Consider the following 22842-nt stretch of genomic DNA (forward strand, 5'->3'; position numbering starts at 1 on the left):
CACACCCTCTGCTCCAAGCGTAGCCATAGCTAGGAACTTGATGAATACCTTGAAGATTTGTTTGAGTAAAACTCCCAGAGATAGCAGGTAAAATCTGGGCTAACTTAAGTATTTGGGGGGAGTGGCAGTGGGGATGCTAGAAAAAAAGTATGCAACACTTCATGCTTGCTTAATATGCACTGTTATTTTAATTGGGCATGGAAACAGGATAACTTCACTTGCAAAGGGCTAGGACTGACCATTTGCATGTGCAATTTTCTAGAGTGTATCCGTGCCTTAATCCAGCGGTACTGGTTAAGGCTTAGGGACCCCCAGGTTTTTAAGGTACGTGATGTCAATTTAATATTTAATTGAAAACATGTCCTGAGTGTATCGACTCAGCAGATGTTTTGACACAGTAGCTCAGAAAGTAGGAACTGCTCCATCAATCACCAGACAGTATCCATCACAAGACTCATGGCTCTGAGCTCCTGCAAACGCTGCTTCTGCAGAGGACTCTGCATGTTGTGAAGAAAATACTGCAAACAGGTGCACTCTGGCTACTATGGTAAGGATCTGGGGGGAGCCCAACTGTGGCACCTGTCTCTCTAGAGGGCTAGAAGGCATATTTTGCCACTAGTGCTGCTAGTCCTGAGGGCAGGGAGTGGGGATGGGAGAAGCAGAGAGAACAGGGACCTTTTATTGTAGTTTCTAGGCAGGAAGGAGGTGGCTCCTTGTTCCTGCCCCTGCTGTAGTGTAGCTAGGCCCCTGGCTTGTCTGTCAGGGCACATGCAGCTTGTAGTAACCTGGTGTGGGTGTAAACTGGAGGTACAAAGGGATGTGCAGTTGCATGTCAATGAGCGCTGTAGCCTGTGCTGAGTTTAATAGCATTTAGTGGACATCAACATGATCAATATGGTGGCTGTTGGCAAAAGCTGACATTTTTATTGAAATACCCCAGCTGCCAGAGAAAGCAGCACCTTCAGCTATGGAGAAAAGAAGCTGGTGTTTGGACTCTCATCTCTCAGTATCTGCAGGGTCATGACCGCCTGTTTGACCACATTTGCATTGCTATGGCTACAAAGTTTTTCCAAGGTTTCTTCAATGTTGTCCTTTTCTACTTCTTGTTTCAAATCACCTGAAGGGAGGGCAAAGATGGACTTTAATGTCATGCATGAGTCCATACTCTTGACAAGAGATGACAATGTAAGGATGACAGACTACAATGTAAGGATGTACTGCAGCCACAGGTTAACTCTATTATGTTTTATTTAAATACAAAGTTCGGAAGATTCTCTCTTGGGATGATGATTTTTGTAAAGAATTTAATTTATTTGAAACTGTTAATTGCCCTGTTTAAATATCTTCAATGACTTCATCCTTCCCAGAAGAATTAGATGTAAAATATTAATTTCTCAGAATTTATTATAAAAGACATGCTCCTGCTCTCTCTTAGTGCTTTATATTTTGCTCCAGCATTTCATATCAGGAAGATTTGACCTCAGCATCAAAGTTAAAAGATGTTTGTAGCGTGCTAATGAAATCGACGGCTGAGAAAATCTTTATGGGTCAGATCCCCCAGCTACAGTAAACCAGCACAGCTTCACTGAAATCAATAGAGCTTCGTTGATTTATAGTAGCAGAGGATCTGATCTACCTAGTTTATGGGTCAACAGTCTGGGTCCATAAGGTGGTATGAGGTGTGTTGGGATATAATATATGGAAAAGGTCTGCCCAGGCAATAGATTTAAAATTTGGAAATTCTTGGGGTTTCAAAAACAAACAACATTTTAAAAGAGGGAACCTATTTGTCCCCTGAACTGCTTTAGAAAAATGTGGAGGAAAAAAATTAGAAATATGTTGGCAAACTCTCCAGCAGTCACACTGTCACTTGCTGGGCTTTTAAGCACTTAGTGGGATTTAGGCACCCGTGAACAACAACAGTTGTGTCGATCAAGTGCATATATATCCCTCGGTTTGTGTCAACCAGGCAGCTTGGGAGTCTTCCCCAGCTTTCCCCCATGAGGGAATCCCTAAGCAACATGGTGCCAACATGGCAGGTGTTCGTCTACAGCCCTCCCAAGCCTCTGTGTAGGGGACATGGCCAGGAAATAGAATGGGGTCAGCAAGCCAGTATATCTGGCTGCTCTAACAAACCCTTGAGATAATTGGTTGCTAGGCTGAGGTACCCATTTTGCTTTGGGGAATGGGAGCTGGTACATGCTGGCTCCAAAACTGAGGAAGTGTGCCGGTGGGGTCCCATGCGGGAAAGAATAGCTGTCTGGTCTGTGCCTAACTGTAGGAAAAAACATGCTGCTGCTACTTCGCTCTTTAGATTCATCCTCACAACTAGTTGAAAATACGTCCGTGACACAGTTTTCATAACTTCTGCGTAACCGAAATGGACAGGCTTTTAGTGCTAAAGTGAAATTACCTGAATTAAGAAGGCTGCACAGTAGGCCCATTGAATTATATTTCACCTCGGGACCTGTGCTCTCATGTCGTAGAAGCTTATGTAAGCTTTGAACTAGCTTCAACTCTTGAAGTGAATCTTTGATGACTTCTGAAAATAAAATAAGATGTATCATGGAAATAATTCATTGTTTAAAATGAAAAATTTCTGTGTAACTTGCATATGCAAAGTGAAAGTCTCTCAAACTAGAAAGAAAATGGCTGACCTCCCATAGAGCAGTTATAAGACCTAATCCTGTGAGGTGTGGAACACCCCCAGCTCCCATAAAATTTATTGAAAACTCAGAGTGCTCAGCACCTCACAGCATCAGACCATAAAACAGCTCAGCTGTATGTCGTGAATTTTCGACATCAGTATTTCTCAGACTGCTCCACGGAGCCCCAGGGCTCCGCAAGACATCTCCAGGGGCTCCACGAGATTGACAAACTGGAAACATCAATAGTTACAACACATACAATCAGTGGACCGCTGGGGCGCCGCATACATGTTTACGCTTGTAAAAGGCTCCGGAGCCCAAAAAGTTTGAGAACCGCTGTTCTACATCATGATTTAATTCATAACGTGTCAATCTTTAGTAGCCTTTCCTCATGTTTTCAGCGTCATAAACAGCTGACATAATCTCCTATATATGGACCTTTTTCTGACTTGACCAGTACTGATCCATGTCTAAAACTGCTGCTTTCTGCGCCTCAGTCCGTGATAGAACTTAGCACTCATATTGGCTGCTCATAGTTGTTGTTCTTCAGATTAGACTGTAATATCTTCAGGCTAGTGTCCTAGATGTAGAGCATGAAGCTTAATACATATCTAGCCCCCTTTTTTTAAAAAGAAGCTGTGCAACTGCAAATCCAGATGAATTCGATGGGAGCCATGAATGTTCAGCCCTACTAGGAATCCAGCCCATTAACTGTAATTGTGTCAAGGTCAGTATTGTCATTTGTTTCATTAATTCTGCAGGATTCTTCAGCTTTTCTTGTCACGTCTACGTTCTCAAATGCCTTTGACAGGCTACGTCTACGCTGCACGATTATTTCAGACTATGCTGTTCCAGAAGAAATACTCCAAAATAGCACGTCTACACTACAGGGAAGCCTGGAAATTAGTTCAAGGTGGCTTCTCTAATGTGGATGCACTACCTCAATTTAGAGCCCCAGGAAGCACTAGGGAGTAATTACTTTGAATGGCCATGGGAGGAGCTATTTCAAAATAGCAGCAGTGGGGCGTCCACACTACTGCTATTCTGAAATAGCTATGTCAGAAGAGGCATCTATTCCTCGTGGAATGAGGTTTACAAATGCTGAAATTAGCTGCCCGTTATTTCAAAATCATTTTGAAATAAGGGGCTAGCTGTGTGGACACTTGCATAGTTATTTCAGAATAATGCTGCTGTGTAAACATGCGCCAGGAGTCCTTTTCCTCACTACCCTGATGTTACTTTCTCCTTTGAATCATCTTGCCTCTCCTTTAAGAAGGAAAGCCCTTTATAATTTTGACTCCACTAACATCTCTATACTCCTTTCCCCATTAACATTCTTGCTTCTTTCTATTCTTCTTGGTTCTCCCTTTTGTCCTTATCTTGGTTTCGTGTATTCTAACCCACTTCCCAAGGAATATCAAATAACTTCTTGTCCCCATCTACCAACAATCCTCTACTCTCAAATCCTTCCTAAAACCAACCTCTTTAAGAAATCCCTTGTTTCCTGCTTCTCATTGGTAAACCCCAAACCATGTGTCTTTTGTACTGTTGACTGTAAAGTCACTGTAAGGTTTTCAAGGCTAGGAATATACTTACATAAAATCTGTAAATCACTGTGCAAATTTACAGGGTGATAAAACACTTGTATTAATATCAAGAGCAACATCTTAAATGGTTACTCAGACCAACAGTTTGGGGGAGGGAGGATACCTAAATTAACAGCAGATGCTATGGCCAATGCAATCAGAGCTTCATTCTGCATGATAACGTGTTCACTTGTTGTCATGGAAACCAGGTGCTTCACTCCTTGTGCCTGCTGGATGGCTTTGACCACTTCCTGTTGTCAGCCAAACAAAAGAAATGGGTCAGGTGAAAGTATCACAAATCAAGAGCTGAGACACAAACCCCATTGAGGTGACAAAAGAGAATTACTTTTCATCCCAGAAAGTTTCTAAAGCAATTGGAAATGGTTCCCCTGTCATGCCTGAAGCTCTAATCTGGATACATTTTGTATTTTACCTGCACTGCCAGAGATAATTTTGTCTGCGTTAGTCATTCACCTGTGCTTGAAAGCCATCTTGAATTAATTTAGCTGGAATATCAATACGTAGAGGTATTTCCTTTTTTTTTTTTTTTTTGTTTTATCCAACTTTATGCAAATTGTATCTCCGTTTTATATACTCTCAAAATGAAGCAACAGTTGAAAGACTTCGGTATAATCAATCAGAATAGCCTTAGCATAAGACACAAAATGTCTGATAACATATCAACAGCACTTTGTCATCAAAATACCTGCATTCATCCTTCCCAGAATCAAGGAGTAGGCAGCCAAAGTGAACGCATTAGCATTTCTAAAAGAGATTTGGGTTTTTTTTCTGCTTTTCATGTTTTTTTCCTCTAAATATTGGTTTAATGTCTGAATATAGTAAAATGTTTATGCAAGAAGGTTGTGCCTAGAAAGGCTGCTTGCTGGCTAAGTCAGGAACTGGTATTCAGTTATGGAATCTTTTTTACCTCTAGGTTGCTGGTTCAAATCCCGCTCAGCTTGCTGAGTGACTGAATGTTATTACCAACTAATGTTTGAAATTAATGTGGTGAACTTAAGTCCATTCCAGTTGACAGGTATCCATCTCACAAAACAATCACCCCCAAATGCGTGGAGTCCCTTATTGGTAATTTCAGGGAAAAGGACTGTGTGGGGCTAAGGACTGCAATCTATTGTCCAACCCTAGAAAGGGGTCCCTCCAGGCTGGTGTGGAGACATGTTGACAACATGGGATGAAAAAGTGTGTACTGTTGCTGTGTGTGTACTGTCAGCTACCACACAGCAACAGGAGGGTGAGCCTGGCAGTAAGCACTTGTGACTACTTAAAAAAAAAATACCACCAGTAATTTCATACTTGGGATCTACTGTGTCTCAAGAGTGATGCCAGCAATCGATTTGCTTCTCCACGAACCCCAGCGTGCTCCTGGGCCTCACACCATTGCACAAGTCTGTTGAGCAGCAAAGGGTCCTGTCCCAGCATCTCTGCAGTGTCAGCTGAAAACAGAAGAATGGTAGGTCCAGTTGTTTACTCTGGGCCTGAATCACAGAAGATTCAGTCTAAAAGAGAATTCTTGCGGGTGTCCTGACTTGCCTCTGCTGAAGGAGACTGCTGTTTGATTTAAGTGGTATCCCACGCTATGAACAAGCTGTTTGTGACTACAGTGCATGTGTAAGTCCAGACATAAGAAGATCCAAGAAATTAAATGTTTAGTGTTAGGACAGGAGAATTAGTCAGGACTTCAGGCATTTGGGCAAAATCCCAGTTGGTATAAAACTGTTGCTCTGTTGAAATCAATGAGGCTACACTAATTTATGGCTGCTGACCTTCTGACCTAGCCACTGACTTACAGTGCACCTCTGGGTAAGTTACTTAAGGTATCCATACAGGGGTGCTGGAATAGGGGGCCCCAAGGGGTGGCGGTCCCATCACTTTTAAAGGTGGAAGGCCCTTCCACTTTCTACAGGCCATAAGAGAGGAGTGAGTGGGAGGTGAGGTCTTGTGGTGGAAAGGGCAGTGCTCGGTTGGGGCCATGATTCAGAAACCTGTAGCCCCTCTTCCCCAATTGCCACAGAATCATAGGTTTGGAAGAGACCTCAGGAGCTCAGTGAGTCCAATCACCTTGCTAAAAGCAGGGCCAATCCCAACAAAATCACTTCAGCCAGGGCTTTGTCAAGCTGGGACTTAAAAACCTCTAGGGATGGAGAGTACACCAAGTTTCTGCCCCTGCTGTATCAATGTCTGTTGAGGTACATGCAAAACAAATAGAATACGTATCGGCTCCCTGAAGCTGCAACAATAGCTAATTAAAGTGTTTTGCGATCCCTAGAAGTGAAAATTACTATTATTGTCACTGTTTATAGATGGCATAAGTAACTACCCTTATTGTCTCTCTCCTATTCCCTCTCACGATTTCTTGCACCCATTCCTTGAGTGTTGCCCTATATTTGACTGTATGGTCTTCAAATACAGACTGTTTCTCACTTTATGCCAGAGCTTATAGCACAATTGTTGTTTGCATTGTAGTAGTGCCTAGAAGCCCCAGTCGTGTACCAGAATTATTTTGTCCTAGGTGCTGTACAAATGCAAAGATCATGTGATGAAACCTCCAGGAGTACGTCCAATCAAAACTGGTAGACCAGGTGACTAGGGCACGCCTAGAGGATGTGGAAAACACAGATTCAAGATCCTGCTTTAAATCAGGCAAGAGCAAGGACTTGAACCCAGTTGTTCCTGTAAGCTTGAGCACTCTGGGTGGCCTTTCAGGAACGATTCAAATGCTGCCCAGCTGATTAGCCAAGCTTTTGGCTTTTCTGGAGGTGGGTGGAGTGTTATTTAATTATATGCATTCCAGACCTAAGAGAACTTCTGGACAAAATTTCATCAAATCCATGTTTTTGCAAAAATTTTAGATTTTCACAAATCAGTGCATTGTGTGTGGAAGGGAATTGTCAAAAATTTCCTAACCAGTTCTACCTAAAACTTGAGACACACCTAGAATTTCCAAATTACTTAGAGGGGAAAATCTTCCTCAAACCTCAGACCTTTTTCTTTTTAAATTCAATTCAAATTTTAAACAATGTTTGCAGAAGGTTCTTATTTTGTCTGAACCTGATCGCCCATCCTTCCTTATGACATTTGAGTCTTCTCATGAGATACCAAGATGCCAGGAATTCTAATCTTTGTGGCTGTCCTATAGAAACAACTTACTTGACAATCCTCTATAAGAAAATGCACCTCTAATAGTCTGCAATAAATTATGAAGCTAGTGCTTCTGAAGAAAATTGCTGCCACAACCCTTAAGTTCTGACAACAGCAAAAGAAAGGTTATGCATGATCCTGATGAACATCTTTGATAAAAAGGGTTGTAACACAAACAGTTCCACAGGAATGTAATTGCAATTTAACTTCATTAAAGCCACATTGTTACAAACTGCTACTGATTTAAAAATGGTTAGAATCTAGAAAGTGCTACTCAGCACAAGAAAAAGTGCTGACAAAAGGGGTACTGAGGCATATAAAGTTTTTTGTTCTAACTTAATAAGATGCTGTCCAGGGAGCATTCCTGTGGAGGTCTGGGAGCCACCTGGCAGCTGTTTATTGCCTCAGTCCCTACCACACACTATAGGAGTCGAGGGCATTCAGTGCTTTGTAGGATCAGGATCCATAAATAAACTCCCGGAGTTAAACTTGGAGGTGTGTGTTTTTAGGAGGGGGGAAATAGAAGCTAGAGATAAAATGCAAATTTCTTCACCTCTTCTAAGCTTCAGAGAGCTCATCCATGTAGCCACTGAAGCTTTTAGGGCCGTAATTAATAGGAAGGGGTGCACAATCACCTGTGCCCTGTAGCTAAAGTTTATAGCTACCCAACCTCCCCTAACACTCCAACTCCAGCTAGAGTGGTCCTAGAACAGACTTGTCTTAATCTTGAGCGCTAGCTTGTAATTTGAGAGTCAGTTGATTTTAAAGCTGGATGTATTTCTTTTAACTTTTCAGGGCTGAGGGCAATGCTGGCTGACTTTTTTTGGCTGCCATGAGGTCACAATGCACGCCTCTAAGAAACCAGGGATTAAGAGGTGCTCCTCCTTGCCTTGCAATGTTCCCTGCTTCATGTGTGCATGAAATGTGCCTTTTATGTCTTGTTCAGAGTGCACTTGGCTGCAGTGTCTGCCAGGCCTTCTCAAAAAGTGTCTGAGAGGAGTGTGGTGACTCCAGAGTGTTCTCCACATCCACATGTTTTAAAACATTACGGGGGCTTGAAGAGGAAGGGCATTTAATATTTTTCTTCCACTTTCTCTACCTTCTCCAGGAATACAGAGAGCTCAGAGGATACAGAGGAAAGCTGGACAGGACAAAGCCAGATTAGCAGCATCAGCATGGCAGAACTGATACTCCGCTTCAGGAGCAGTCCAAAGGCCACCTACTCATTCCTTTGCTCTCTTCTCCCAACAGGATGGCAGACTTCATTTCCCACCACAAGTCACCTCACATGAGAGAATGCCTGTGGCTTTGAGGTCAGAACGGTTTGTCTCAACCGATCAGCGAAATCAGTGCAGTTAGAGTCCAGACAGTTTTCCTTATTGCCATATTGGCACGCAAAGCCAGGTTAGAAGCTTGCTCAAAGCAGAGGCTAGGACTTAGTTTCTTGTCCAGATGGACTTTCGGTTGGCTCTGCTGGCAATAAAACTCTCTAAGCCCAAGTCTAATGAGATGGGCTGTGTCTAAACTGGCCACTTTTTCCGGAAAAGCAGCCTACACTGGCCGCTTGAATTTCCGCAAAAGCACTGACGATCTCATGTAAGATTGTCAGTGCTTTTGCGGAAATACTATGCTGCTCCCATTCGGGCAAAAGTCTTTTTCTGAAAAACTTTTGCGCAAAAGGGCCAGTGTAGACAACAGAGATTTGTTTTCTGCAAAAAAGCCCCGATCGTGAAAATGGCGATCGGGGCTTTTTTGCGGAAAAGCACGTCTAGATTGGCCACGGACGCTTTTCCGCAAAAAGTGCTTTTGCAGAAAAGTGTCCTGCCAATCTAGATTCGCTTTTCCGAAAATGCTTTTAACGGAAAACTTTTCTGTTAAAAGCATTTCCGGAAAATCATGCCAGTGTAGACGTAGCCATGGTGTTTAGAAGGAAAGACATCTTTGTCTTCAGCGTATGAAATGTAGGCCTTGAGTGAATTGTGCCCACTTCCAAATATTGCTTAAAAAGCTCATGTGGCTAGATGCATAAATCCATCAGTGTGGCTCCATTGGCAGTACTTTGGGGAAACAAGAAACTACTGGGAAGTGCCTCCTTTTAGGTAGTGTGATGTTGAAAGCAATAAGCACAAAGGCATCTAGATTAGATTGCTATAATTAGCGAGAAACATGCCTCTCTCCATTCTTCAGGCATCAGCATGCCCAGCCGTTGTCAGAGTAATGAATTTACACTAGATAATACAATTAACTAATGTAGTAGGGACTTGTTAGTAGACACATGTTCATGAGAGTGTTTCATGTGGAGTTAATTAAGGTCAATGTTGGCTCATGGGTATATAGAACAGAAGGCAATTAAAGATGGGTGGCTTCTGCAGTTCCTGCCATGGAAGTATGAAACTTAAATAGCATGTTATATTTTTCCTACTCTACACTACAATGTTCTACAAAATTCAGAAAAAAGATTCTTGTGTTAGAGATTGGTGTTTCGCGGGGGCTGATTTTGGATCTCATTTATACCAATGTAACTCTAAAATAATGTAACCAAAGTCACTGGAATCTCATCGGCCTACAACCAATGTGAGCAAGGGTAGAAGCAGCCTCTTAGCATTTTGTAATTCAAGGCTGGCTTATCCTAATGTTTCCTCATTTTGGAAGAATACTCTCTGATGCCTTTCCTCAACTCTGAAGTTGTCATCTTTAAAATTCTCCAAATAATCATGACAGGCTGAATATTTTAATAATGCTCTCCAAAGCACTAGAAGGAAAAATTGTTTTATTATGCTAAGCTGCTACGCTGCCTTGTCATATGCAGTATCATCCATCTACTATGGTGAAATGCAAATAGAAACTTTCCATTGAATTAAAGATTTTTGTTCTGATCATGCTGGTTCTAGGCCTGATTCTCCATCGCCTTGTATCTTGTGTGTGCTTTTACAAAATGAATGCAAATTGCTGCCAAACAAAACCTATGGAGTTTTATGTGATTCCATAGGATAAGGCAGTAGAGAATCAGCCCTTGGTTTTCGGTACAGAGCTGATGGATCCATGAGAGCTATGACCTTATGTGCATATGCCAGTTGTAAAATGGGAATCCATCTCTCAGTTTTCTGCATTTTTTTCCCCCTTCTTCTAGTCCTTAAACCTGACACACAACTCTGAGGAATATTGTTCTAGCTTAGCTACTTACATGTGCTGAAATAACTAAGCTATTGCATCACAAGACCATGGGGTTTGCTTTCTCATGCCATTATGCTCTGGTAGGACATTAGTTTGTCAGGATGAATCAAGATACTATGGTAAATGGAGAGCACAATTTTCAAACTTGACACATACGCTGAGCCCCCCATTCCTGCAGTTTGGCTCTCAAAAGGGCAGGTAGATGCATAAAATGAGTATTATCATACTTCCTGCCCATCTGTGTAGCCAAGTGTAGGATTTGGGCTCCTAAACATGCAACTGAAGCACACGGTATCATCCTGTTGCAATGCCCCATAAAAGTTTCAGGACTTGTTAAGATTTGCAGCCAGACTTGCAGGATGTAGGATAAGCCTGTAAGAAGCGGGAGTGTACAGAAATGTTTTAGAGCAGTAGAAATATATTCCCCAATTTTTAGGGCTACTCATTTTTAAATTGTGAGATTAGACATTTTTGACCTGATTCTTCCTATCATTATGCTAACTTTCTGCTGGTGTAGCTCCATTAAAGAACTCTTGTTCAGGCCTTAGCTTTCTCCATTAGATTTTTACAGCTTCTTTGTTCAGGCCTCTCCATAGCTCATCTGTTACTGTCTTGATGCTTGAGATTTTTGGTCTAGTGAATATGATGCACTGGCAAAATTCTCTGCTCTTTTTACTCTGATGGTTTAGAGTAATTGTCTGCCAAGCATTTGGCTTATTTTCCCACATTTCCAAAGTATATTTTCCCTTTCACTCCTAGCTTGCAAAATAGTTCAAAGTGACATTAGTCTTGGCTGAGCAATTCTCTACCTTGGCCGTCTATTAACATTCGCAGTGTTCCAAGAAGTTTAAACTGCACCGGTGCCATCTCTGATCTCAAAAGCATCTGGATCCGCTCTGCCACGCCTTCCTCCAGCATCTGAACCTTGTTGGCAACTAAAAAATGGAACCAGAGAGAGAACTTAATCATTTTGGAGATTGGAGAACGTGAACTTGTAGCTCAAAATTATGAAGACTCTACAAGTACCTAGATAAGGACAGTTGGATATATTCAGCTGACTGTGTAACAGATGATTTTCCTATGGTTACTGAACATTGTCAAGGGGTAAGACTATAATGGTCTAACTGGGTGGATATAAGCACCCTAAAGATCAGAATCTTTTGGTCTTATAGGGTGCGTCTACACTGCACTGTAACTCAAAATAAGATATGCAATTTGAGCTTCGCAAATTGTGCATCTTATTTTAATGCTATTTCGAAAAAGCTTATTTAGTCATTTGGTACTGTCTACTCTACACAGTGCCAAATTTCTAAATATAGTGCTATTCTGAAATGTGTCTGTCTTCTCATAGAATGAGGTTTACAGGCACATCAGAATAGTGAGCCCGAAATAATGGGCTTGCTGAGAAGACGGGAGATAGCTATTTTGGGATACTTCAGTATCCAAAATAGCATTGCAGTTTAGATGTACCCATACTGAACTATACACATCACAGGAATAGTGAGGGTGAAGTGTCTTTGTATTTGATGCTTCTTTGCTTCTGTGCGCTCCTTCTCTCCTTAATCCTGTTTCTCTACCCCCACTCTTTAGTGCAGAAATTAATGGTCTGAAACTTCTCTGGAAAAAGCTTAACTCAGTTGCTTAACCGAATGCTGCTTAACTCAGCTGCCAAAGTCGGCTTCCTCCAAAATAATTTTATCCTTCTCTTCTGCATGTTTCTGTCTTTCCTGGGGCAACTGTATCAGGCAAGAATCCTACTGTCTCTTTCTTACCAATCTTGCAGGCATACTGAGAAACTGACACCACTAATTACCTTGTTTTGTAATTTCCTTAGGTTCCGGTAGCACGAGCTTCAAACCCCAGTAACTTGAGTGGAGTAGAATTCACCAGACAATCCCCTTCAGCACTATTTAGTTTGAATCAATTAAAGAAACCTCTTGTGCCCACCCGTAAGTTTTACAAGGCATCTAATTGATTTCTACCTTGCATTCAATTTGACTTCCCTTGCAGTTTTATTATATGACCCTTTAATGGTATAGCCTATCATGAGACCATAGGATGAACCTGTTCAGCATGAATGCTGAGGGGGAGTATGTCTTTAGTAGGAGGTCTCTGCTGATAATCTCCACAGTTTGAGATTTACTTTACTGATGGCTAGTAAAGACCTGGGATGTGAATAGGATTTCACAGAATTTACAAGTGCTATGCTCCCTGCATTACTGCTTCTGTAAGTTATGTGTGGCTTTTCTTTCTTTTAAAATTCTCCAGTTGCTTTCATTAGTTCCTTTCATGTATCCAATGGCAATTGATAGATTTCTTGATCTATCCCCCATCCATGGTTTTCCCTTTTTCATGTTCTGATGCACAGCTTGTTAGTTTCCTATTTTAAAAAAACCCTCACACTTCAAAAGTGCATGCTATGCTCGTAATAGATATTTGAACAACAAAGATTACCAAAATTAAATTAGACTCGACATCAATGCACAGATATCTGATAACATAGTTCAGCACATTAAAGCACAACAGCACACGCCATTGAGATTGACTGGCATTTGGTTTACCTTAGCAAGGAAAGATATAGGAGGACTTGAACTGCAGCTTGTAGCCTGCACCTTTTTGGGTGAGCCTGATAGACCCTACCAACTATGCAAGGTCTGGGTCATTCATTGCTTGCTGAAGGGACCTCTAAGGAAGACTTAGATACTGTACTATTGAAAGTGGAATTGGGATTCACTACAGGGGGAAGGGCTCTCTTGTACCAATATCCCACTGTGCTGCTAAAGAGAATGGAGCACTGGCAGTATGATCTTCCAAATGAGAGATTAATCATCCTTGCTACATGTGATCAGTAAAGACCCCATAGCACAAGAATAAAATCAATGGCAGTTGAGCATCTTGGGCACATTTAAAAAGCTCACCCTATGTTCTAATGCAGGTATTTACACCCAGTCTACCTAACTTTCCCTCACTTTCAGCTGGATCAAGTATTGTTTTTCCCCTTCCCAGCTGAAAGTGTTGGGTAGTATTGCTTTGCACTGCTTCAACAGCTGGTCAATTTCCTCCCAGAGACTGCAGCTGTAACATTTGTTTTCCAAGTTCAGTTGTTTTGTAGAGTCTACCCTGTGCTACTGTATGTCATGCAGAACAGAGGAAAGGTGCCACAAAGATCCTTGGAAAGAGCTTTTTTAAGAGTAGCTGGAGGATAGGTACTGGCACTGCCAACCCAGGGCCTGTTCACATGATCCAAAGAGCCTGAGCCACCAAAAGGGTCAGGTTCCTGGTTAAAGTCAAGCAGAGAGGCCGTGGAAAGTCAGCATTAAGGCACTCCAGGAATTGGAGAGTGGAAACTTTAGATTAGGTCACATGCAAAGGCAGAGTTGGCAGAACAGCGTATTAATTTTTTCTGTATAAAGGCATGGGTATTCTCAGCGTTTCTGTGCTAGCCAGCACTTAAGAAACCAGATGGAGTGCTCAGTCATCTGTTAATTCCAGGTTATGACCAGGCTTCCATGTAAACTATGTGCTTATGTGGCCATTCAGGCGAAATTCAGCTGCCACCCAGCTGCTTTGCAGAGTGCCTCCAGCTGGGTTTTGTTTCTACTGATGGTGCACTTTCCCATGTGCCTTGACGAACGTAACAAATTATTCTACACATCAGAGCTGAGGAACGTTTTCTGGATCGGAAGCTGCTGACCCACAATAAAATCAGTCGGGGACTGCACAAAAGTGAGAAGCAAATAAACAAGAAACGTTCCCCTTGCCCACCAGAGTTTGGGGGGTGGGGCGAGTAGATTTTGTGTGCTCCAGCCACATGGGGGGTGACGGGAGCTGTAGCACCAGCGCAGGCTCCCAATGCTCGGGGTGGAGCCCTGAGCCTTGGGAGTCGGATCTAGACAAGCCAGGGGCCACATCCAGCCCCCGGGCCTGTGGTTACCCACCCCTGCTACGCATGCATGGAAAAGATTAGAGGGAATACTGGTTATGACTAATAAAACACCTTCCTTGATTTTAACTATACGTCCTTCTCCTGCATCACATGAGCTTCAGTGTAGGGAGACAGAAATATGACTTGTCTGGGATTTACAGAGCTGCATAGCATGGGCATCTTGTGCACTGGTAACTAAAGCTATTTTGCAGTAAAAGCCATGTTACATGAAATGACAGATTGTTCAGGTGAAGGAAACACAGGTTAATATAGATCTGTGGGAAATTCCATTATTTTAAAAACATCTGTTCCAAAATGGATTTAAAGCAAATAATGAAATTCTTCAAAACATTATTTTGATCAAAATCTTTAATTTGGATTTCTTCTCTTTTATAAACTGTTTTGGAAAATTCTAACAACAAATTGAAACTGGGAGTTCCAAAGATGTCAAAATGGAATGTTTCAACAGTATTGAAAAGTTTCCATTTTATTTTTTTCTGAACAAAATTGTCAGACAACTTTTAGACATCCTGAATTTGGTTAAATATAGCCCTAAAAGCTGTCTAGATGCAGTTATTTCAAAAGAAAACCCTTCTTTCGAAATTACCCTTACACCTTATAAAATGAGGTTTAAGGGTAATTTTGAAAGAAGGGTTTTCCTTCTAAATAAACATGTCTAGACAGCATTTCTTTTTTCAAAATGGGGTATTTCGAAATAGCGCCTGAATGCAATTATGCAAATGAAGCATGGGAAATTCAAATCTGCACTTCATTTGCACTTTCTCTCAGCTGCATTTGCATTCCTCTCTTGTAAGAGGACTGCAGTGTAAACAAACCCTAGCAGATTTATTGGAGCATAAGCTTATGTGGGCAAAGACCCTCATGCATCTGATGAAGTGGGTCTTTGCCCACGATAGCTTATGCTCCAATAAATCTGTTAGTCTATAAAGTGCCACAGGACTCTGTTTTTTCTTTTTTTAATACACACTCATTATGGCCAACTTTATCACATGAGTTTGATTACAGGCTCCAGTTTACCAGAGTACCCAACTTTAAATCTAAATATTGAAGGAGGTAGTGGAGAAGAAACAAAAGCTCTAGCTATTAAACCAGAAGAGAAGGCTACAAATACATTTCCTGCTACTAATTTTGCTTTATTTTGACAAACACTTGGAAATGTTTATTGTATAAAGTCATCATTTTGTGCTCAGACCAATTAACCAACCTGGTCACTTTAGTACTGAGAGGAGACCTCCAAAGGTGTTGCAGCAGATTGTGGCATGAGAGTTGGCAAGCTTTCCTCTGAGCCAGTACTAAATCAATGCTCCAATATGATTGTGGGTAGCACTGTACTGTTAGAAGTGCTCAGACAAATTAATTTCTGCTCTCACTTGCACTCCTAGACAGCAGGGCTGCATTTAACATGAAATGAGGCATAGAACCAACGTCCTGATGTGTTTATTAACAGTGCCAAGAGCAAAAACTTTACACTGCAACATACTAGTTGAATTTTAGCTCATTCTAAATTAGCATTGGCTTCAAAGGAGAAGAGCAGTTCTGTAAAATCCCTTGAAGAGATGTGATATTCCTTTCTGTCCCCTGTGCTGCTTAAAGAGTATCTACTGTTCTTCGTTTCACAATGGTAAGCCATTTCAGGGGTGACTAATTAGACCCCTGTAAATAATTTCAAGCTTCTTAACTTTCTGTGCATGAGTAATCCCAATGAGCTATTCACATGCATGAGTTACTTTGTGGGGAAAAAAGCTCAGGTGCCGGTCAATCTGAAAAGGCACCAGAATCTGTGATTGCAGTGGATCTATGCTTGGCGTTCAACTGTGCTCTCCCCCCCCGCCCCCACCTCCACCCCCTGGTCCCATGGACACAGTAGTGTATGAATAGGAAATTGTTTGCCAGCAGTGTACCTGGGATAGCAAGGTTTCGAAGGGCACTGAGTGCAGCATGTTGAACGGAAACATCCCCATTTTCCACATGTTGCTCTAAGAGATCCAACAGCTGAAGTACCACTCCCAGTTGCACCATCCGTACGCAGTTACTGTCTTAAGAAAGAGGGGAAAACATGCATTCAGGGGGAGAGCTGAGCCAGCAATAAATATTGTACCCCCCCGTGTTCCACTGGGGAACACCAGGAACTATTAGCCTGGCTGTTTTGTGGTGCAACAGGGATCACCTTTTAGCCAGGGCAATAGCAATCCTCAGCTGCACAGTGTGTTCAGCAAAGGTGGCCTTCAGCTACCTTTATACCTGCCCTGAGCGTGCTTCCAGCACAAATTAACTTCCGCCAGCTAAAACAGCTGGCTCGGGCTTTGGACTCTGCCAGTTGACTGCTGTTTACACTCCAGCAAGCCCTAATTCCATGATGGTGAAATTCTTTGCTGCCCCATTAGGGCAGCTTTAATATCATTCTCTGCTACTGTGGAGGCACCGAATAACTAACAGGCTCACTAACACTGATTTGATACGGCTACAACTCTACTAGCTTCAGGGGAATTCCTGTTGATTTACTGGTGCGAGAGGACAATTAGGTCCCTTGTTACTTTGGCCTCCTTGGTGTAAGGGACCAAATTCTCTTCTTACATTTAATACACTGGTGAAATCCCCATTGACGTAATGACTTACCTGTTGAAGAGTGGTGAGAGTCAGAGCAAAATAATCAGTCCCAAGAAATCCCTGATTTGTATGGCCCTTTCTCCATAATACCATCTGTGGTAGCCCAGAAAGGGTTAACCACACACTTTTGGCCTGGGAGGCCATGCCCTCTTGCCCTTGCTGGACATGCTTGGGGTGAAGGGAGCATATAAAAGGAAGCAGCTTAGCTCCCTCTGTGCTGACTGAGGAGGAGAATGGATGTATGCTACAGGGACCAAACAGGCTGGATCCACGGGGGTATGCCAGCTGCCCACAGAGAATGAGGGAATGGGAAACTGCTCCTCCTGAAGGACGAAAGGATTCAAAGCCAAGGATGGACAGCAGCCCATGGAATGCATTGGCTGTTATGGAAGCTGAAACCTGGAACACTGGCTGGACAGGCTTCTGGGTTGGGACCAATGGTGTAGGGCAGGCTCCTGTCTCCTATGCCAACCCTACAATTTAGCAACGGCTAACTCCCAATTTAGGCTGCCCCTTTGGCTGGGAGGCAGGTAATGTAGGCAAGGGAAGGCCTTCCAAAATTGCCTATGTCCCTGACAGCCGGGGAGGCCTGAGGCCGGAGCACAGCAGCCTCAGGCTTTCTGCTGGCTAGGAAGGATTGGGCTTCAGGGCAGGGGTTAGGCAGGGCTTGGCTACAGAAGGGAAAGTTGCTGAAGGGGTGGGAGCTCTGGTGGAAGAAAGAGCCTGAGGTTGAAAGGGCAGATTTGAGGGTTGCCTACCCCAGCTGGGCCTTCTCCCACCACCTATGCCCGTTGGCCTGAAATCCTACTACATATGCCTTTTATTTCTAAGAACCCTTTTGTTATCTCAGCTAATGCAGCCTCCCACAGAAGATAGACATGAAGTTGCGCTCTCCTTTTGTTCCTTCATGTTTATATTTTCTTAATCCTTGTCTTCCTTTAATTCTTGTGTGGCCAGGATATCCTTCTCCAAGAAAGTGTTGTGGGGTTGCATGTCCTTTGGTGCAGTCGAGTGCCTCTAGAGGCCAACGACAAATATTTTTCTCTTGTACAGTATAATTATTGGCTCAGAGGGGAAAAAAACTTTTCTGATATCAATGTACATCATTAGTCAGAGCAATGCTTCCCTTTTAATGTAAACTCTGATGGGTAAAATATGGGAAAGAGAATTGAATATTGTGTAGCACAGGCCAGATGTTCTGCTGATTATAAATCTGTGATATTCCATTCACTTCAATGGAGCTATACCAGATGGGGATCTGGCTCTAAAAAAAGGGTTTAAATCCATCATACAACAAAATTATTTCAGCTAACTTTTTTTGTTTAGAATTTATATTTATCCCCCTGCAACTGGGGGGCAGGGGGTTGACTTCCTTTAATTGCTTCCACACCTTTTAAACTGCAGTGTCTAGCTCTTTCTGGTCTGTGCTGAGGGATTCAAGGTTCTTTTCCTAGGTTCCTTTTTGATGTGTGTCTCTAGCACCATTATTACTGCTGCATTTCAGCTAAACTGTTTTTTCCCTTTCTGTTACATAGCTCAGTTGAAACTTGTCAAATGGTTGTGACATTTAAATGTGTGCTTTGTGTGAAAACTGACATTCCTTGCCATTTTGCAAATTTTATTGAAGAAAAATCTGTAAATTTCCATTCATGAATGCAGCTTTTAGTGGTGACATTTTGTCTGTGATCTCTCAAACCTATTCCCTTGCAAGATCCTGGGCTTTTTTAGATCAGAGACCAGAGAAAATTCACAAGTCTCTTTGGATGGTTATGTAACCTTTCTGGAAATAAGATAAAGGTTTTGTATGACAGAATTTTACAGACACAATATATAGTATGAGAGGGTTTTAATAGGCTCAAGTCTGTACTAAAGTAGTTCAATGGAAGTCAGAGTTCTTTTAAACAAATACATAAATGAGAGTGCGTGAGAGAGAATGAGAATACCCTTCCTTTCATAGTAATATACAAATAGCCACAGTTCCTGTAGTGGCCATCTTTTTCTGATTGTCACAAAGCTCCCAAGTGGCTCTTTCTTTCTATGGATTTTTGCCTGTCTGGTTGCAGCCTTGTGTGCACCTTCAATATCATGGCTCACTGTTAAAACTGGCTGGGAACAGCTATTTTCTCATCTGCAAAAGCTGTCATCTTTTTACTGCCTCATCAAAAGTCCCTTAGCACTGCAATCAGATAGCCACAAAATTTCTTCACTTAGATTAGAGGCTGTGCATACATCAAAAGCACAGACCGAGGGCCTGACAGAGATTAGTCATTTCTACATGTCTAATGGGAGGGGTGAACCGGGGGGGGGGGGGGGAGGGGACTACGGCACAGCAGGAGAAGGAATTAAAAAAAAAAGTAATTCAGCCCAACATTAAACCTATGCTAGCAAGTTTTTAAGGGCATAGAGGAGGTTTCCAGTGAGCAATGATTTACAGTGTTCAGTGCTAGTCAAAATAAAATCAAGAGTGTGTGTGTGTGTGTGTGTGTGTGTGTGTGTGTGTGTGTGTGTGTGTGTGTGTGTCTGAGAGAGAGAGAGAGAGCCAAAAAATAGTTGAGGTTATCTCATTGGTTAAAATGACTGGTCATCTCCATGAGCTCTTCCAGTAGAACTACTCAGCTATTTTATTATAACTACCCACAAGATGCAGGAATTCTTTTGGATTTTAGCTGCATTACAAATAGGGTTGCCAGATAGTTTGAACAAAAATACTGGACACACTTGACATTACATCACAATCTATATTACATCTTGTTTAGAAAATACCGGATATTTATATTTTCTCATTTATATTTTCTCAATTTGTTTCCTGAACAGAAAGCTCAAATACTGGACTGTCTGATTCAAAACCGGACACCTGGCAATCCTAATTACAAAATCCCCTCTGGGTTAATGGTGTTCTTCTGAGGCCCACACTGACTGAGGCCTAACTATTCACAGCTTCAAGGAGCCTCTAATCTATGTCCTTTTAACAGTCATATCAAGCTAAGTGCAGTTCATTTCCTCTCCTATAAGCAATGTCACTTTTTTATGTTCTTGTACTTATAGTCTCTAGAAATCACTGTTGCTTTCTTTATGGTCAGGGTACTTAGTGTGACAAAATGTTCTTTCTTGAAATTTCATCCATGATTTCAAGCAACTCAGTTTTTCCTTCTGAAATGACTATGGGTAAAATATTCCAGAGCATCTCTTTTGGAAACAGGATCTACACACTTAGGTGATTTTGAAAGTTTTACCCTATCTGAATGAAGGGGAAGAAGAAACCCCATGGCCTGAGGGGAATAGGAGGCACACAGAGCTTCTGGCAGGAAAGGTGAGAGTCGGTGGGATGCATGGAGTTCCTGAAATGGATAAGGAGAGAGTTGGAAGGAGCATCTAGTATGTGCAATGGCGCTGATGGAAAGAAGTAAAGCATTCAACTCTCTAGTAATAACTATTGACTGAATGAAATGAGGCTTACTGGTCCACTCAATGGTATTTTGTGATTAATTTTTTAAACTTCCAGGAATGTATCAGTGGGAAGAAGCTTTTTGTTTTTGGTGGCAATTGGAAAACTGGAACACTAGAAAAACCTGTTCTCCTCACATGGTTCATTTGGTGCTGTTGCCTCAGGTGCATTGTGGCACCAGAGATAATTCAGCCAGTCATCGCTCACTCTCTCTCCCATTCATTTGCATAGTTCATTGCCATTGATTGAAATGTGTCAGCCAATGAAACTGTGGGGCAGGATTGAGGTGCTTTGTCATTTGTGAGGGCATAGGGGTTCAACACTGAGAGCTGCATCAGTGGAGGAGCTGACCTTGCAGTGACAGGAATCCACAATATAAAGATGCACATATCACGGTGGTACAGAAAAGTGTGTGTGTGTGTGTGTGTGTGTGTGTGTGTGTGTGAGAGAGAGAGAGCCATAAAATCTCATATTGCACGCTCTAGTAAGACACAAACAATACTCGCCATCTTCGTCATGTTGATGGGTAATGAATAAGCAATCTTACCATTCCTGGCAAAGTTAGCAACAGCCAGTGCTCCTGTCAGCTGCAGCTGTGGGTGTTTGGATGCAAGCCAGGTACCAACCTCCTGGTAGATAATGCCACATCCATTCGCAAACAACTTCTGCATGGATTCATCTGTGGTACGATACATGAAGAGAAACCTAAAAGTACAACTGAGTTCTACTTTGCAGCTCTGTTATAGAATAGCACTGGTCAAGGTTTCAGAAGTTTGTGGACTATGGTTTCCTCTAACAGAGTGTCAGAATTGGCAGGAGGCTGTTAAAGCTATAAAATTGATCATTTTAGATGTTTTATACAAGCCAACATACTCAGTATATTAGTAGTAACCTTAAGAAAGATACCCCACAGTATTTTTAGCTATATGATCTAGTCTTGGATGAAAGGACCATCCTCTTCAGAAGGTATGAAGTTACTCAGTCTTGTTGTAGTTCACTAGTAGGTTTCTCCCAAGCAGAGGCATAACACAACAGCAATTGTATATGAAGATTTGGAAAAACAGATGTTCACTCTGTGCTGAACTGGTGCATGTATAAATCTGTCCTGCGGAGTGCTAAGTATCTGCCTTCATCTTCTCATGAAATCAGTATCTTGCAGGATTGCATCTTAAGTGGCAGTATGGTCCCAGCTCAGATAAAGGCTAGATCATGTAAATATGTGTTTGTGCGTGTATGCATACACATATACGTGTAATCAAGCATGGAAATATCACGGGACTGACAAATGGGTATTGAGAGAATAGTGTATCTATCTACTGCATTTCTGTGTTTCTAAGAGTTCTGTCAGTATGTTATTTATTGAGATCTGCAAAGGCTAAATGTAATCTTAAGAATGAAAGCCATAAATTTGTGATTACTAATCTGGAACTGGTTCTTTATACTAGAAAATCCAAATATAGTATAGTGTTTAATTTAGAGGAATATTTGCCACAGCTTTATAACTTTTTAATTAAATTGTAAATTGCCTTGAGATTTTGGCAAAGGATGCAATGTAAATGCATGATTCTGTGCAGTTATTCTTTAATTCATACAGTCCCAAATGCTGCAAAGCTGTCAGCCATTCAAAGCTATTTGAACCAAATTACAGTTAGGATCAGCAGAGATAGCTGCTGACATTTTTCTGCTATGCCCTTATGATAAATCATTGATTTCATCTGTCTCACATGTCTAAAGAAGCACCTCAGGTGTCCTCCATGACATTTGATGTTCTCTATTTTCAAAAGCTGCTGCTGGACCTGGACTCTGTCCCTTCACAATATCTTGGTTACAGAAGCAGTGTGACTAAGGAAATGAAAAGTCTGTGGCAGTGTTCTCCCTTTTTTGGTGTGTAGAAGCATGTTGTACAAAGTAACTTTAAATTTTTGTTTCCTTCATTATCCCGATGGTTGAAACAGTCGCTCCATTTTTGAATAACAAATGAATACAAATGTATAAAGGTATTTAAATGGCCTGAGGGAGTTCAGGGGTTTTTGAGGGGGGAAATTGAGACCCCCCCCCCCCACCGCCACCCCACCATCAGATTGCCATGTCAAAAAACAGTTTACTTGGAAGGATGCATCTTGCTGTGGAATATCTCTATGAGAAAGGAATCTTCATATAGACTTCCAAGCTCTGCATCAATCCACAGCACAGTTTCATCTGTGGGGACTGATGTAGGCACTCTCTGTGCTACAACACTAGTGTTTTTAGTCCCTCACTTGATATTACGGGCCAGAT

The 22842-nt window shown here is 41.9% G+C and overlaps 1 protein-coding gene across 2 annotated transcripts in view; it reads right to left on the reverse strand.

The window, feature by feature from the left end:
• Positions 1 to 509: 509 nt before the first annotated feature.
• Positions 510 to 22842, reverse strand: part of LOC102453683 (rap1 GTPase-GDP dissociation stimulator 1-like) — a 31020-nt gene continuing 8687 nt past the window's right edge. The window contains exons 6-12 of one of the 2 annotated variants that reach the window (XM_075935623.2): positions 21113 to 21244; positions 16415 to 16549; positions 11377 to 11502; positions 5549 to 5688; positions 4359 to 4485; positions 2414 to 2542; positions 510 to 1117 (exon numbers count right to left, since the gene is read on the reverse strand). In XM_075935623.2, coding sequence (XP_075791738.2) covers positions 966 to 1117; positions 2414 to 2542; positions 4359 to 4485; positions 5549 to 5688; positions 11377 to 11502; positions 16415 to 16549; positions 21113 to 21244 — 941 coding nt within the window. In that variant the 3' untranslated portion in view covers positions 510 to 965. The remainder of the gene's footprint in view (positions 1118 to 2413; positions 2543 to 4358; positions 4486 to 5548; positions 5689 to 11376; positions 11503 to 16414; positions 16550 to 21112; positions 21245 to 22842) is intronic. The other variant, XM_089780061.1, reaches the window with a different exon arrangement.

This window comes from Pelodiscus sinensis, chromosome 8 (genome assembly GCF_052426305.1).
Source record: "Pelodiscus sinensis isolate ZL-2025 chromosome 8, ASM5242630v1, whole genome shotgun sequence".
NCBI lineage: Eukaryota > Metazoa > Chordata > Testudines > Trionychidae > Pelodiscus > Pelodiscus sinensis.